Here is an 18064-nt window from a genome sequence, read left to right on the forward strand (position 1 = left end):
GCTGGAAAGATTGGCCCTGGGCTAACATCTGTGCCCCTCTTTCTCTAACTTTATATGTGGGATGCCTGCCACAGCATGGCTTGATAAGCGGTGCGTAGATCCGTGCCCAGGATCCAAACCCGCGAATCCTGGGCTGCTGAAGCAGAGCACACGAACTTAACTGCTACACCTCCAGGCTGGCCCCAGCATTGACTCTTTTATTAACATGAAATATTCCTCTTTGACCCCTGTAATGCCTTTTTTCTTGAATTCCACTTTGATTTTAATGTGGCTACTCCAGTTTTAAGAGAAAAGTTTTCAAAGATGGGAAATGATAGGGAACATCTGTATGCTGATATGAGAAAGATTTATCGTAGGAGGCACAATGAAATGGGGGTGATGAGAAGGTACTATCCAATGAGCAAAGCTCTCAAGGCAAGAAATAGTATTCAAAGCTGGATCACTTCATCTGTGGTTTCAGGAAGGAAGAAGGAAAGGATGGTTGCAGATAAAAGTAGATTTTTAGAGTTGGCTATACGTTAAATCTGTGTTAAAAAATCTAGCAATAGGTACAAATTTATAGTGTGGCAGCAACCGCTAATCAAAGAAATGTGGTTTCAGTTTTATTATCAATACATGAGGGTAGTAGTTCAAGTGTTGGCTGACTTTTCAGATAATTGTGGTTAATCTGTTAATAGTAAATTTGCTACATGGAACTTCATTAGGCTCTGGAATTGTGGCCCTTATATTAGTGTCCTGAAAATTTTTCATTGTATACTGTCTAGTTTTCTGAAATGGTCTTCAGATTGAGCTTATTTTTCAGTGAGCTCCAGGATATTGAAGTGTGTCTCAAGGATGTGAAATCCATTTTGCTGGAGGTCTGTGTGATGTGAAGGAATCTGAGGTCAGGTACTGCAGCTAAGTCTCCACATAAAGTAAAAACTTTAAATACAAATACTCTTTATTTGACATGTGCTCTACATCCTTGAGCATGTTGTTTAAACATCTTAGGCTGTTTTCTTTCATGAATGATGTTACATCCCTGCTTTGATTCCATATCAAAAACTATTGTGATTGGAAATTATATCACTAGGTTTCTACGATGAGTAAAAATACAGAGACTTGTCTTTAAAAAGAACCCTACTTTTTACTTTTTAAAATCTGTTCCTGAGCTTCAGAACTTGGTATTATATTCTGCCAAGTTCTCTTCCCTACCTCTCTGCTCATTTGTGGTATGAAAATATTTATCACCTTGCTCTTGAGATTACTCTAGTTGGATTCTGCTGTGTTCTGTGAACCAGGTCTCTTCTAAGGGGAAGCCTGCCTGCTTCTTACTCTCCTTGGTGACCAGGTACAGAGGCTTGGATGTCCTACAGTTAGGTTGTGGTTAGTTAGGTGCTGGTGATGGCCATGCAGAAGAGGAGAGAGGGCACATGTTATAGGACATCCGTAATTCTGTTTCCAGTCCTGAGATCTCTTAGGAACAGTGTCCAGAGACCCTAAAGCTTCACTTGTCGGATTTCTGCACTCGTCCTCCCCTGTGGTCCAAGCCTGTCTGCACAGTGGAGGGCTCCTTGACAAATACAGATAATTTCTTCAAGAGCCCTTTTTCCTTTTTTCTTAAAATATTTAAAACAAAATTGAACCATTTTTAAAGAGAGTTATGTAGTTTTCCTCACTGCAGTCACAGAGAAATAGAAAGAGGGAGACAGATCCTGCTGTTCTAAGTTGTTAGAAACGTATTCTTGAGTTGGTGTGATCTAAACTAGGAAAGAATTTGCAGTGGCCTGTGAATGGTATATAATGGAAGGAATTGGCAGGTAAGATTAAAATGGTCAAAGGTCAGTGCACATTGAGAAGGTCAGAGTCTGTGAATGGTAAGGCAAAGAACAAAGTTAGTTTCTCTAGGGAAGAGAAATCAGATTTTTAAATTAAATTAAATTAAATTTTTTTAAGGAAGATCAACCCTGAGCTAACATCTGCCAATCCTCCTCTTTTTGCTGAGGAAGACTGGCCATGGGCTAACATCCGTGCCCATCTTCATCTGCTTTATATGGGACGCCGCCACAGCATGGCTCGCCAAGTGGTGTGTCGGTGTGTGCCCGGGATCCGAACCCGGGCCACCAGCAGCAGAGCGCGCACACTTAACCACTTGCGCCACTGGGCCTGCCCAGAAATCAGATTTTTCAATCTGGAAATTTGTAGGATGATGCTGGACCGGAGAATATTAGGGAATTTGTGGAGATATGAGAGCACTCGTAAAGAGACAAGTGAGGATTTGGTGAAGCAGTATGTTCAGCAGTAGGAAGTCACATGTGGTTGCGAGGTTTTGAGTTTGAAAGGCCTGGAAGAAAGTGGTAGTGGTGTTGCAAAGAAAGAGAACAGGAAAGGGAGGTCTTTTGGGGGAAAAGACCAGAGTGGTTTTTGGTGTTTTGAGTTTCAGGTAATAGTAGCATAGTAAGATGGAACTGTGTAGGAGACGTGTTGGTAGGTACTGTGCTTAGTGCTGCGAGTGAGCAAACAGGCAAAGAAGTCCCTGCGTTCATGGGGCTTGCATTTCACTGGGAAAGACATAGTAATGTAAATAAAATACCATGTGTAGCATGCTCAATCATGATAAGTACTGAAGAGGAAAAATCAACAAAACAAGGAAGAGAGATTGAATTTGGGGGATGAAGTTGGTATTTTAAATAGGGTGACCAAAGAAGGCCTCGTCAAGAAGGTGACTTTGAGTAAACACTGAGGGAAGTGAGGGAGCTATTCTTGTGGAGATCTTGGGGAACAGCAAATATGTGCCTGATGTGTTCAAGGAATAACAATATGCAGAGGTGGAGACGAATTGGAGATGAGGTCAGAGGGCTTATGGAGTGGGGGTTCAGATCAGGTAGGGCCTGTGCATCAGTTAGGATTTGGGTTTTAGCTCTGATAGAGGTGGAAAGCCTTGGAGGATTTAGAGCAGAGAATTGACATGATATGACTTAGATTTCATGGGCTCACTCTGACTGCTGCATTGGGAATAGACTGAAAGGAGGCAAGAGCAGAAGCAGGGAGACCCCTTACAAGGCTGTTGCCTATATCCAGGTGAGTGATGATGAAGCCTGACCCAGGGTGGTGGCAGAGAAGGTAGAGCTGACAGTATGAGCTGAGGGATGTGATGGTGTTTTGTGTGTGTGTGTGTGTGTGTGTGTGTGAGAGAGAGAGAGAGAGAGAGAGAGAGAGAGAGAGAAGGAGGGAGGGAGGGAGGGAGGGAGGGAGGAATTGATTGGTCCATAAGGATAACAGGATTTTTTGGCCTGAGTAACCGGAAGAATGGAGATAGTTTGTTCTGTTCCTGTTAACTAAATAAAAGGTACTTTTGGATGGACTACCTTAGGCAAACAAAGTTCCCAGTAACACATATGCCTTTAAGAACATCTGTAATATGTCTTAAAATGATAATGTCCATGGTCATATTTTACAATGAAAGAAGCTTATTGGCAAGCCTTGTCAAGAACTCCCTGTGGAAATATCAATTGCTTTTTTTGGCTCCAGGGTATTTCCTGAACAGTGTATTATACCTTATCCCAAGTGTGCTATTAAAGGATTTGAAAGTTTGTTAAAACATGTGTGGCAAGTGAGTGCTGTCGCTTAAGCCTGGCTAGAGGAGCCAAGAAACAAAAAGCAGCTCCTAGGTGGACTTTGTGACATACATTAGCTCTGAATCAGAGGCTCAGGTAGTGGGATAGGCAAGGCATTCTCTCTGGTGCATAAAGCCTTCTGCTGACACTGTTCTAAACAGCCCTTTCAGCAGAAAGTGCCTGTGGGCATAGGTCTATGTAAATCTTTTGGAAAAGCTCCATTATACTAAGTTGATAGCAATGCCCTGCCTCAGGGGAATGTAACAGAATTTATTTGCTGGAACAGAATTTTCCACTGCTAATATAGACCTGCTTTTTAAATAAGATTTAAAATAGCACTCTTCAAAGACGGCTTTTATGTGTAAGGAAGGATTTTTCTATATCAGTAAACAGGGAAACTATGAAATGTTTCATCTTGGAGTTTGGGTAAGCCATGCGTGATGGAAATGTTACTTGGCATTTTTATTTGGGATTCCATTTGAATTGTTTGGTTACAGCGACTCTTTCTGTTGCTTCCCAGTTTTGAAATACATTTATGTTAATTTTAAAAGGAAGGAGAAGAAAAATCTAATCAATATCAAATAGTTTTGAAGTGGCCAGATTCTGGATTCTGGTGAGTTTGAGTTGCTATTTTCAGTTGATCTAATTTACAGCCCAGTGTAGTTTTTCCCCCTCTTTCTAAGGGACAGGTTGGCACCTCATACCTGTGGAGGAATCAGGAAATGTCCCTGGAAGCTGTGCTCAGATCTAGGCTTTCTCTTCTTTATCTAGACATTTGTGATTCTTCTTGCTAAAGCTGTTGTTTTCAAATTGGGGAATGGTGAACTTTATGGCTACATTTGAGCTTATATTGAAACTGGAGTTATAATTTAGATATGAAGGCCTAGAATTATTTTAGAAAACTGCATTTATTTAAATGTCTTCCAATTTTATTCATTTGCATTTCTATTTATATTTGCTTCTTATGGTGATAAGTTTCAACTGTGATGAAATAACTGGTGACTCTTTCCTGGTCTCCAGACACAGTGCATTAACAGCGGGCAGTGCAATATCAGGCAGTATCATGTAGACAAGCATCTGAATTTAGCGGCTCTTGCTGCTTGGTGGTTGTTTTACTGTTTTCTTGTAATTTTTTTTAGAATACTTCTTTTATAGCCGATTCAAGTCTTTCTCATTCTCTTCAAAAGAGGAGAAAAGGGAACCAATATTTATTGAGCATGTTTTATATGCCAAGCATTTTGGGAGCCTCTGGGAAATATAAAAAATTAATGTGACATAGTTTGCTGTCTGGTAGAAGAGAGAAATATGCAAACAAATAAATGAACATGACCTGGTCAAGAAACCTTGTAACAAAAGAATAGTTAAGGAATAGTAGTGGAACAAAGGAAGGAAGCAGAACATTTCTTTTTCTTTTTTAAAGATGTTCGCCGTGCTTTTTATTTTATTTTATTATTATTAATTCTTTTCTGAAGAGAAGGAGGTTAGTCAGAAAAGCATTCACAGAAGAGCTGGATTTTCTTTTTTTTTTTGGTAAGGAAGAGTGTCACTGAGCTAACATCCCTGCCAATCGTCCTCTATTTTGTATGTGGGATGCCGCCACAGCCTGGCTTGATGAGTGGTGTGTAGGTCCGGGCGCAGGATCCAAACCCCTGAACCCCAGGCCGCCGAAGCAGAGCACGTGAGCTTAACCACTGTGGCACCGGGCAGTTCCCTGGATCCTGAATTTTGGTTGAGTATTTGCCCGGCAGACAAAAGATGCAAAGGCATTTCATGCAGTGGATCTTAGTGATGGGGGCTGTATGTGCAGAGCTCACTTTGAATCTGTTTGCAGGAAATCTCCCATAGGAGTGTTCAGGACTAAGAGCACTGGACTTAGAGCCCTAGATCTGTGTGCATGTCCCAGCTCTGTCATTTAGCAGCTGTGGGATTGTGACGTGTGCGAACCTGTTCTTCCCTCTTTGAGACAGAGATAATTATTCTCCTTTGTATCACCCAGGGTCACTGTGTGGATCAAATCAACTAATGCGTGTAAAAGCACAGGGAAGGTTGTGCAATATGAATGTGAAGAGTGAATAATAAAAGCTTTAGTGTTTATTATGATTAATATAATTATATTTAAATTCTCTCTACTTCACTAACTTCTGTTCCTTGTCGAACTCCCTTTTTTCGAGTCTTTTCTCAGGGTTCTATTCTCAGCTTCTCTTTTTGATTGACACTTGGCCCCGGGACACCTTTGCTTAACTGCCATCCCATTGTGGCTAATTCCCCAGTCTGGATTTCTGTCCCCCAATATACTCTTCCCATCTCCAGACCTACGTTTCCAACTGCCATCTTCCTTAACACCTTGGACACCCTGTGTTTTTTTATTTTATTTTACTTTTTATTATTTTTTATTTTTATTTTTTTTACACCCTGTGTTTAAAGACTAAATTTGTTTCCCCTCTACAGATTCACTTACTAAGCTCCTACCATGGTCCAGGCACCTGTGCTAAGAGTTTTTCATATGTTGTCTCAGTTCCCACAATAATCTTATGATATCGGATGCTCTTGTCCCCATTTTAAAGATAATAAAACTGAGATTCAAAGAGATTAAATAGCTTTCCCAAAGTGGTATAGCTAGTAAGCGGCAGAGCCATGATACAAACCCAATTGTGTTGACTAGAGTTCCTGCTCCTAACCACTTTTCTCTTGCTTCCCTGCTTCACTAACTTTACAGTAAAGACCAGACTCGTTAAATTGGCATTCAGGGCTCTTTGTGTCTGCTTTTCCATCCTCCCTTCTCACTTTTACTGTACTTTTTCACTATCACTTGCCTTTCCTAAAGGAAATTTGCATTTTCTTATCTCCTTGCTTTTGCATATATGTCTTTTCCCACCTTAGTCTTCTCCTTTTCATGTGTTCTCCTGTCAAAATCCTGAGAGAGGCATGGCAGTGTAGTGGAATAAGCCAGAGTGGGAGTCAAGTGGATCTGATTTCTACTTTACCTCACAGTTCTGAGCTGTTCTGCATAGGGCTGGACCAGTTTACATTCATAGCAGCAGCATAGTGCTACACATTCATGCTGACATTTGGTATTGTCAGGATTTTTAGTTTTTGCCCATCTCTGGGTTTGTAGTGATATCTCATTGTGGTTTTAATTTGCATTTCTCTGATGACTAATGAGGCTGAGCACCTTTATATCTTTATTGGCTATTTGGCATGTCTAAGCCTTTTCCCCATTTCTCTATTGGATTGTCTGTCTTTCATTGATCTGTAGGAGTTCTTTATATATCCTGGATATGAGCACTTCTATGGCTTATCTTTTAAAATTTCTTTTATGTTATCTTAGGATAAAAGGAAAAATTTAATTTTAATGCAGTTGAATTTATCATTATTTTCTTTTATGGCAGTACTTTTTGTGTATGTTTAAAACGTATTTCCATATATATTTTCTTATGTATTATTTTGTAAAATTCTGCCAGCCTTTTAGATTAGCATCTTCCTTAGCCATTTTCTACTCACATGATTGCACAGTGTCTCTGACTCAGCAAGCGTTCTTGTCTTCGGAGTAGGGGGATTCTGTAAGACATTTTGCCATTCCTTTGTGAACACAGGGCTTATGTTCCCCTTAAAGTGCAGAAGTCATGCTACACCCACCCTTCTTTTCCAAAACGTGTGTCTCCTCCTCTCTTGGGTCTCTGAACTCGAGATTCTGGGCTTAGGCCTCCTCCCTATTTCTTTCAATGCTATGCTTCTCATAGCCTCTCCTCAATTTCATCCTTGATGGTTTTCAGGGTTATTCCTGGGTGCTACTGAAGAGGCCAGATTACTGCTCTCCATCCCCCAAAGCATAAGGATTGCAACCTGATGGGAGGAAGGAGGTCACCTTTTCCTCTCATCACACATCCACACCACTCTGTTGCCCAATTTTACCTTCCCAAAGGAGACAATAGGTAGATTACAGATCTATCGTTGGTAAAACTAACTGCAGGGGATATCAGACAAACGTTTCCATGTGTGTGTATGCGTGTGTGCATTTGTGTTTAGGGGAGGGGGTTCAAGGAAATTAAATTGAGTATTGTAGTGTGCTCTTTCTTGAGCATTTTTAGGAGCTGCAAGTGACACTCTTATTTTGTATCAGTACTCCCCAGTTGACATCAGCCTGTATTTTCACTGTTTATTTTTATTAGCAGGGTTTATGTGATGCTCATCCTACCCTGTTCATGGAACGGAGACTGAGAGTGAAAAAGTTCCATGTGACCCAACAGTTTGATTCCCTCCCTAATCCATTTCTCTCCTGTCCTCCAGAGACTAGACTAAATATCCAGGGGAGAAATAATCCCAGTTGCAGCGTTCACTCAGAATAATAAGTGCAGTCAGCTGCCTCACTCTGTCAGGTCTGTGGAGGAAACCAGAGGGATTTTAAAAGTCCCCAGTTAACCAGGTCAGTAATATATCCATTTCCTCAGGTCCTCTTCCTGTCACTCTGAGCCCATAGCTCTCCAAAATATTGATCAGTCTGAACTGGTAGCCTTCAGCACCAGACTCTGTACTCTCCTTACTTGTACTTTCTTATAGAGTATTTTCTATCTGTTTGTAAACGTGCATTTTTCTGTGGAGGAAGGGTTTACAGCGTTCATCTGATTCTCAGAGGGATCTGCTAAACTGAATGTTGAGAACCACTGAACTAGACTTTTCAACTTTTTCCAGATCAATCCCAAAGAAGAAGGCCTCTTACTTTACATATCCAAGGAATGTTGGGCTGCCAGTTTCTAACCCATATACTGTTGTGTGTGGACACGGTTCTGAAAGCTGTCTTGCATCCTTAATAGTCTTTTATATTCATTTCTTCATTTTTCTACCCATTTATCCACCTGTTTATTTATCAGTTATTGAGCACGTAGATTGATTGTGCAAGTTGCTGTAGAATATACAGAAATGTATAAGATATAATTGGTGAGCATATAGTCTTAACAGATGAAGTAAGTCATATACATGGATAACACTAATACAGTGAAGAAATTGAGAAGTGCCATAGACGAGATATAGATAAATTGCTTTGGGACTTTAGAGAAGGGAGAAATTACTCTTGTGTGGGGCGGGTAGGGAGGGATGGAGAGGATCTGGGAGGACCATGTGCTGGATTCTGGGTTATAGAAAATCCAAGCCATTTGGACTAGGTCCTGAGAGATGGATAGATTTTAGATATGTGGAGATGTTAGATGCAGTGTGCTATCTCTGGTTCCTTACTCATTCAAATGAGACATTGAGTACACACTGTGTCAGGCCTACCATGTCACTTCATGGAGTTTATCAGGGAAGATAGACTCTGAAGGGGTCGTTTCCTAGTTAATTGCTATATTAATTAATTCATTCAGCATATATTTGAGTGGCTACTAAATGTTGTTCTCAACTCTTGGAATACAGCAGTGAATAAAAAATAGCCTTTGTGCTCATGAAACCTACATTCTAGTTGGGAGACAGAAAGTAAATAAGTATATAATGTATTGTCAGATAGTGATAGGTGCAGTGATGAAAAATAAAGCAGGGTAAGAGAATAGAATGATGATGGTGAGGTGGGGCTATTTTAGTTAATGTGATCAGGGAAGGCCTCTCTGAGAGGAGGACATTTGAACAGAGCCCTGAACAAAATGAAGAGAGCGAGCCCTATGAATAGCTGGGCAAAGAGTCTTCCAGATAGAAGGAATAGCAAATGCAAAAACCTCAAGATGGAAGGTTTTAATATTCTAGGAATAGCAAGAAGATCTCTGGGATTGGAGTGTAATTTGCAAAGGAAGAAGTTGTAGAAAATGAGAATGGAAAAATAGATATGGGCCAGATTTGACAAGGCCTTGTGGCATGGAGATAGAAGGATGTTGGAAAGCTGTTGAGAGAATGACGTGGTCTGATTTATGCTTTAAAAGGATCACTCTAGCTGCTTTGTCTGAAATGGAAATCAGGAGACCAGTTATTGCAGTAGTTCAGCAAGCAGAGAAAGGTTGCTTGAATTTGTGTAATAACAGTAGAAATGGCAGGTATGAAATCAGGACTTATGTGAGAAGGCAATGTTCACAGAGGAGAGCTGGTTTTATAATTGTATATTAATTTAAAGACCTGGCTGTGGCTTCACTCATATGTTCTCATGCAGGAGGGGAATGAATCTTTTTAGGGATTTCTCTGGCTGAACTTGTTTTTTTTTTTTTTTTTTTTACTGTCAAAGAAAAGGAGCCTTGTTTGTTTTAAACTTCTTATGGAAATAATGAACAAATGAATAATTAAAAGAATGAATGAATGAATCTCACAAGTGAAAACATGGCAAGAATTGAAAGAAAGTTTCATTAAATATATTCAGAAATTAGGAATCAAGTTTTCAAAGAATCATTAAAAGGCACAATTTTGCTCAGAGAAATTAACCATTGTTTACAAGTTTTTCTCTTGTCACGTTTTCGTGAAGTCAATTTTTTTAAAACTTTGGGAATATATTTTTAAAGCCTATATTCTGATTGTGAATATCTTTGTAATATTTTATTAGTATTTTCTGGGTGGATGTAATATTAATTGTCTGGGGATGGTTATATTAATTGGAATCTGTGACATTAAAATGTTTTGGGAAGGATTTCTTTTAATAACTTTTTCTGCCTTGTATAAGATGATCTTGCATTAAGCATGATCTTTGTGTGATCTAATTCGAATGTGAATCTGGTTTGTTGAAGGCAGGCACCTATTTTGAAACCTTGAGATTAAACTCAGAAAAATATTAGATGCTCAGATGTAAACACAGAGAAACTGCTAGAGAAGCTCACTCACTCCTTCAGGTCTCTGCTTGAATGTCGCTTCCTCCAGGACGCACCTCCTAATCACCCTACTGGTAAACTAGCCTCACTCCCTCGTAACCAACATATTTTTACTGTGTATGTTTTTACTAGCACTTATCACTATTAGACAGTTTTGATCATGTACACTTCTGTATCTTTGCCACCTAGAACAGTGCCTGGCACCATGAAAGGTACTCCATAATGATTTGTTGAATGAGTAAATTGTTTACCATCTAGCTCCCCACTAGAACGTAGTCTTCATGAGGGTGCCTGGCATGAGGTTGGCCTTCTAAAATTTGTTTGAAAGAATGAAATGAATGTGCTACCAGTAGTGATCAAATTCATTTTTTACATTTATGTATATACATATGTGATCATGTTTTAATTATATGTTTAAATTGCACATGGATTTCTCATCCAGAAATAGACTCTTAAAAGCATGTCATGTTCTAAGTAACATCTAGAACCTACAAAATCTGCTGTCTTTTTTGCTAATCTAGATGGGCAGGTTTATGTATAGGGTCACTTTTTTTTCAGTGACTAAATGCTTGGTTTATTTTAATATAATACCCATAGAAACCAAAGAGTACTGTCATAGGACTGTCATGTGACAGATTCATTAAATGGATTAATGTCTAGATTTTTTCTCCTGTTTGCTTCATTCTTTTTTTAATTGAAAATATTTGACATATTGTGTAATGCTTTATTCTTATTGCTAGTGTAAATGTCCATCAGTTGTGTGCTTTCTATACTGATTTCAGGCCTCAAAGTGGAGAATTAAGGGTTTATATTTTCTATGAGAATATTTTATAAACTCTTGTTTGCGCTTAATTTTGCTTTTTCCATTTCATCTTATATTCTTGTGGTGTCATTTGGGAGTGCAGTGCCGTATTATGTTAAGTCCTTTTATCATTTCCCAGCATACTAATTGATCCCATGTGATGAACCCTTATGAAGCAGCATAGTGCTTCTGGTATTTAGGGCCTTTGGAGGAGAGGGGATGAAAATGTACATCAGATATGGCATTAATCTTGGGCATCTTGAAGAGCTGAGTGCCAACCTGGCGCTGCTGGATCAATCATCTCCATAAGGTAGTCTGTGCATCTGGAAATTAAGGATCCTTTGTCAAACATTGGTAAGTCTCCAATGCTGTGAGCTTCTGAATGTGCAGTTTTTTCCTTAGAAAAGAAAAATATGCTTTTTCCCTGTCTTCACTCCAGTGATTTAGCAGAACCTTTCTATTTTCTTCAGGTAATTAAACCAGACAGCAATGACAAAGAAACAGAAGGTGCCTATGAATCAGATCTCCCTGAGGAGCTCTGTGGAAGCCATCTCCCACAACAGTCCCTGAAAGGCTATAATGACAGTCCTGATGTCGTCATAGAGGCTCAGTTTGATGACAGCGACTCAGAAGATGGACATGGCAACACACAAAATATTGTGGTTGATGGTGTTAAGAAACTCTCAGTTTGTGTTCATGAAAAAGGTGAGTACTAGACTGCTGTCTGACATTTTATTTTAGTAAACTGATTGTTTTAAGTATTGGAATTCTCTCTGTGCTACAGAGTTAATCACACAATACAATTGGTATCGTCCCAATTTCTGACCTGTGGCAGCTTTTAGGAAAGGGGCGTCTTGGTAGGCTTCCGGCTGCTGGTTATGAGGAGGGGATGAAAATGCTGCTGGTGGTTTGTGTAGTCAGTGGTTGCTGTTGTCGTTTCCTAGTAGGTTTTGAGTTGTGTTGATAACTAACCTTGAAATTTCCTGTAATGAGCCCACTCCCACCCTGTGGTTGATATGAGCAGAATTAAACCCATCTTTAAAATCCTTACAAAAAAGCCCTTCATTTTTCCTTGGATTTTGCTTTAACTCATTACATTTTAAAAGCATTTCTGTCTTTGGTGGTGGAAATGGATCACCTTAAATTTGATAAGTAGATTATTTTTACAAAGTATGGATTCTAAACCTTTGTAAAAGCTAGTTTTATTTTCTCTGATCAAACTCAGCCTTGAGTCCTCTGGATGCAGAAGAAGGCAATTGCAAACACATGAGCGAGGAGCTGTGACCGAGGGCCTTACTTGACCATGCTCTGGGAAACTTAAGGGAAAGTAGCAGTGGAAATTGGAATATTTCATTGTATAGATTTCTAAGAGGTTTTAAGTGCAGGGAGTATATTTTCCAGCCAAATTGAGTTTTATGTATACTATTAAACAGAAAAGATTGACCTGGCTAGGCTGGCTAGATTATGAGTTTTTTTTTATCAGGAAGAACACTCTGGCACAGTCCCCATGAAAGGCTAGAAGAAATGCCAGAAGATTACTAAAGGAGGATGCTCAGCAGACACCCTGTGACAGGGACTGGTGAGCACACCTCACTGACATCCTGAAGAAAGCTGGAGGTACTTTCAGGAAGTGACTGCATAAGGATCACCCTGTTTCTCTGCTGTTGACGAGGTCGTGACCTGGGCAGTGAGCATTTTCTGAAAGCATGTGTTGCTTTTTGATGCCAGGTACTACTCATGCAGGAGGACTTTCCAACTTTGAAATTCTTTTTGAATGAAGAGCCTACTGCTTTCTCACTGCCCTACCAGGTGGACCGACCTGATGGCATCCAGGTTCCTTTTGTTTTGTGGCCTAGTTAGATAACTAGTGGTTTCACTGTTCAGGGCCCAGCCAGTTTCATTTGGATGTTATTCCTTGAAATTTCATTCTTCTTTATTCATTTAAAAACAGTTGGGTACTGTGATCCTCTTCTGAGCATGTGTATATATTATCATAATGGTGTCAGTACTGTAAGTCATGTCTTTTCTATAAGAAGAGAGGGAAATAACTAGGACCCTAAATAGCCAAATCCTTCATCAACAGGATCACCAAGGGAGAGAGATACTTGCAGGACAAAGCCAGGCAAAGGAGCACTTTAAAACGTATTGAGTATTTGGCCCAAAACTATTTTGTGGAAACGTAGCTCTGGTGATTGGACTCGGCAGGCCTCAGCAGCCTCTTTTCCCCTGGGCTCCAAGTTGAGGGATAAGATGCCTTGATTTCTCATTAGTGGTTGGTACTAATACAAGGGCAAGGAAATATTGATGGATGGAAGTGATGGCACAACTGATGCCTGGGGCGGATACTAATAATTCACTTTGCCCTTTGTTTGGGAAATTCTGATGCCAGATCTGCTTTAGATTTGTCCTCTATTGTAATTCTTCTCTTTCTGTCTTACAACCAAATATCATTAAGTGCTTTACAAATCCACTGTATGCATGTTTTTTCCTTACTCTTTTTACAGTCTTCCTATCCTACTGTTATTTATGTTGCTTCCTTACTAGCCCTGACTGAGGGAACAGCCTTAATCCTTCTCTCAGTATCTGGTACAAATTTCTTTTTCCTGTTAGCCTTTAAATAGAGAGTTTGTGAAACCACATGGCTGTTTCTCATTTCTTGCCCTCTTGATATTTAGGAAAATTGCAATTTGCTCTTTTAAAAATCATCGTGTTTTTTAGGATATTTCAACTAGCTTCTCTTCTCTGGATAATATAAAATCTGGTTACAGTTAAGATGTTAGTACTTTTTGCACCATTTAAGGTTTTGAAATTTGTTATTGAAACAAACCATAACCTTAAGAACATCATAAACTTTTCCTAAGACATCTAGAAAGTTCTTTGCTTTGTGTTGTAATTGCAAATGGGTTATTAATCCTAGTTCACACTTGTGTTCAAAAGAGTGTTTTTGTTTATTTTTGTTTTAATATCATGTTTCTATACCCAAAGCAAGTATTACATATTGCATATGTATGCATCGTATGTTCCTGTTTGACCAGGAAACATTCGTATCGTTACGATAACTACCAGTTTCTCTGGTAAGTGAGCAGAGAGCTCCAGCTGACTGCAGCAAGTGCCTGTTGTTGCATTAAGAGAAACGTTTCTCTGGGCATCTCAGACCTACACAATAGTTTCTTCTAGGAAGACAGCATGGATCTGCATCATCCTCAGCCCCTGAGAGAGAGTGGGCCAAAGACCTGGGCCCCTTTTGTAGATCCAGTCCCATAGCCTCCCGAGTCTGAGCTTTTACCGCTTTCCAGCCATTAATGTTGTTGTCAGCACAGAAGTCTGCCATGTGTGTAGAGACTGGGAACAACCCAGATAAATTTTCTTTGGTATCAAATGTTTGGATAACGGTTGCCTGGTTAGCAAACTCCAAAAGATAAAAATCATCATGGCCAAGTGAACCAGTAGCTCTGTATCTTTCATCATCGGGAATTTTAAGAGCAATTTTGGCCTCTGCATCTTGGTGATCATGACCTAATCAGGTCGTGATGTACATTTCCTGTTCTCTATCCTAGTAGGTCTGCCAGAGATCTTGTTCAATTTTCTGATCTAGAGACAAGCCTCTACCAGTCCCCTGATGACTGAACGTGGGTTTGAATGTAGAGCTGGTGACCCTTTCACTTCTCTCTTCTCTCTCCTGGCCACCTTCAGCTCTTTCCTGAAGGGAGAATCCACATGGAATCCTTCTGAGGTTTGAGTCCATCTATTACTTCTCTTTCTGGTGCCTGCCCAAGTCAACTTAAGGAGTCAGGAAGAGCCCTTTTTTCTCACTTAAGATTCATCTCCTTCCAGTGACAGGCCTGTTCAGTGCCTAAGTTTAAGTTCTCTTTCCTTGGGTAAAAAGTAACTGTGTTTCCCTTTGGCTGAGAAAAGCAGACCTATATGATTATTCTCCTGTAATACTTCGGGGTTACTGAAATCCCAAGAACTCTTTGTCTGGAAACCTTTCTTTCTCGGATCTAAATTTCTTCATTTCATTTTTGCTAATGTTTCCAGATTCTCAGATCAAATCCTCCCAATCCTTTTTGTTTCTCAGCTCTCCACTATGTGTAATATTAGTACAACTAGAAGATAGTCATGTTTGCTTCAGAAATTATATTAAAAATTAGATATATAGCAATTTCCCATCAACCACAATTTTTGGACCATGTTTTGTGCCAATGTTTTAAAATATCATTAAAAAGAAAGTAAAGCCTTGTCCAGACCTATGTTAGAAGGATACAGTGGGAATTTTTGCTTTCCTGTCTTTTAGACTGAGTGGACAAGGCGATCATATCAAGTGTGATTCAGATAGAGATAGATGGTCAGGACCTACAATGTCTAGGACCCAAATCCTGTGCTAGACCAGCCATTTTTCCCTGTGAAGTCCCCAAAAGAAATATATGCAGAGAGGATAAAGCAAGGTAGAGGGACAATTCTTTATTAACTGAGGCTTTGACTCAAGCCAGAATGTACTACCACGAGCAATGCGTGAGGCTTCTTATAGCTTCCATTCCTGCCAACAGTTGGAATTATCCAGCTTTCTAATTTTTGTAGTCTAGAGTAAATTCTGTAAATTTCCTTTTCATATCATTTGCCCTTTGTTCTATCAGGGTTACTGTTCTGTTGTTGATTTGCAGGAATTTCTTATCTATTCTCTATAATAATCCCTTTTCCATTTTAGGCATTACAAATATCTTCTCCCATTCTGTCATTTAGTCATTTGTCTATTAACTTTATCTGTGGTGTCTTTCATTGAACAAAAATCCTTAACTTAAATGTGATGAAATTAATCTTAGGTTTTATGTGTTTCTAAGTTTTTCCCTGTTCCTAGGTCACATAGATACTCTCCCGTGTAACCTTTCGTTAACTCCACAGTTTTACCTTTTGCTGAACTTTATGATGCTGATTATTGATTGAGATTATCATCTGGTTTCTCTCCTCCAAATCTATTTCTGATGTAGAACCATCCTTGAATTCCTAGGATAAATCCTACTTAATCCCAATGTATTACTATTTTTTAAATGCATTATTGGAGTTACTTAGGTAATATTTAGTGTAGGATTTTTGTAACATGTCAATTGGACCTATCATTTTCTCATCGCTATTTGATTTTTAGAATCAGGATTGTATTAGCTTCATGAAATGTCCTGGTCAGTTTTTGACTGTTTCTTATTTTTCCAGAACAGCTTGTATAACACAGGAATTAACTGTTCCTTAAAATTTGGTAGAACTCATTGTAAAATTGTCTGCTCCTGCTATTTTTCGGGAGGGAAGATCTTTGCTCTTTTAATCTCTTTCATACTAATTGGTCTGTTCAAGTTCTCTATTTCTTTTTGTGCCAATTTTGGCATAATTTAATGGGAATTTATCCATTTGAATTTATCAACATATAGAGATTTCTAATACTTATCTATAATTATTTAAAGTATCTCCTCGTGTCTGTGCTTTTGCCTCCTTTTTCATTCTGTATTATAATTATTTGAAGCTTCTCTCTCTTTTCTTGATAACTCTTGCTTGCCAAAGATCTGTCTATCTCATTAGTCTTTTGAAGGAATATGGTTTTTGGTTATGTTATTTTTCTCTGTTTATTGTTGATGATGATTTTCTGTATATTATTGATATTTGCCCTTATCTTTGTTATTTAATTCCTTATTTTGGAGGTTTGTTTTTTTTTGCCCTTTCCCAACTTCTTGAGTTGAATACTTATTTATTTATTTATGTATGTATGTATGTATTTATTTATTTATTTATTTATTTTGTGAGGAAGATCAGCCCTGAGCTAACATCCATGCTAATCCTCCTCTTTTTGCTAAGGAAGACCGGCTCTGAGCTAACATCTATTGCCAATCCTCCTCCTTTTTTTCCCCAAAGCCCCAGTAGATAGCTGTATGTCATAGTTGCACCTCCTTCTAGTTGCTGTATATGGGACGCGGCCTCAGCATGGCCGGAGAAGCGGTGCATCGGTGCGTGCCCAGGATCCGAACCCCGGGCCGCCAGTATCGGAGCGCGCGCACTTAACCGCTAAGCCACGGGGCCGGCTTATTATTTTTAACCTTTCTTGTTTCCTTGGAAATGTCTTTAAAGCTATAAATTTCTCTCTAACTACTTCTTCAGCTCTATTCCACAGATTTTGAGGTAATAGTATTTTTATTATTAGTCAGTTCTAAATATTTAATTTCCTTTATGATTTCTTCTGTAACTAGATTGGTTATTTATTAAGGCTATTTAATTTCTGGGGTTTTTTTTTGTGCTATTCTTTTGATGTCAATATTTAATTTTTTTGTATTATGGTCAAAGAAGAGGGTCTGTAAGTTGTTAATTCTTTATAATTTATTGAAGCTTCTTTTATGGTCTATTACATGGTCTTTATTTCTAAATATTCCGTATATGCTTTGAAAGAAAGATGTATGTGTATATACGCAAAAACTTAATGTATAATTATATTGTTGTTCTTTTCATAAGCTGTTTATTATTTCTTGTACTTAATCTGTCAGTTTCTGAGCGGGATGTTTGAAAATATATGTCTATAAATTTTGATTTATTTATTTTGCCTGCAGTCTTGTCAACTGTGGCTTGTTATATTTTGAAGTTGTATTGTTAGGTGCATATGTATATATTAGGATATACCTAGATATATTTTTGTATACATGCATGTGAATGTATTTACACATAATAATCATATTATGATTATTGCTCATAATTGCTCATAATATAATAATAATCATATTATGATCATTATGATATTTATTGAGCATTTACTATGTACTAGACCCTTTCTAAATACTTTAAAATTAATCCTCATTGTGTTTAATTATTTAATCCTTACAACATATCTAGTATCTATGTCAGGAATATTAATCGTCTCTGTC

General features: G+C 38.7%; 1 protein-coding gene across 5 annotated transcripts in view; it reads left to right on the plus strand.

Moving 5' to 3' along the window:
* DIS3L2 (DIS3 like 3'-5' exoribonuclease 2) overlaps window positions 1–18064 on the plus strand; it is a 338953-nt gene that overhangs the window by 87429 nt on the left and 233460 nt on the right. For all 5 annotated transcript variants that reach the window (XM_058533210.1, XM_058533214.1, XM_058533212.1 and 2 more), the window contains one exon: window positions 11642–11876. In XM_058533210.1, the coding sequence (XP_058389193.1) occupies window positions 11642–11876 (235 nt within the window). The remainder of the gene's footprint in view (window positions 1–11641; window positions 11877–18064) is intronic.

The sequence above is a fragment of the Diceros bicornis genome, chromosome 37 (genome assembly GCF_020826845.1).
Source record: "Diceros bicornis minor isolate mBicDic1 chromosome 37, mDicBic1.mat.cur, whole genome shotgun sequence".
NCBI lineage: Eukaryota > Metazoa > Chordata > Mammalia > Perissodactyla > Rhinocerotidae > Diceros > Diceros bicornis.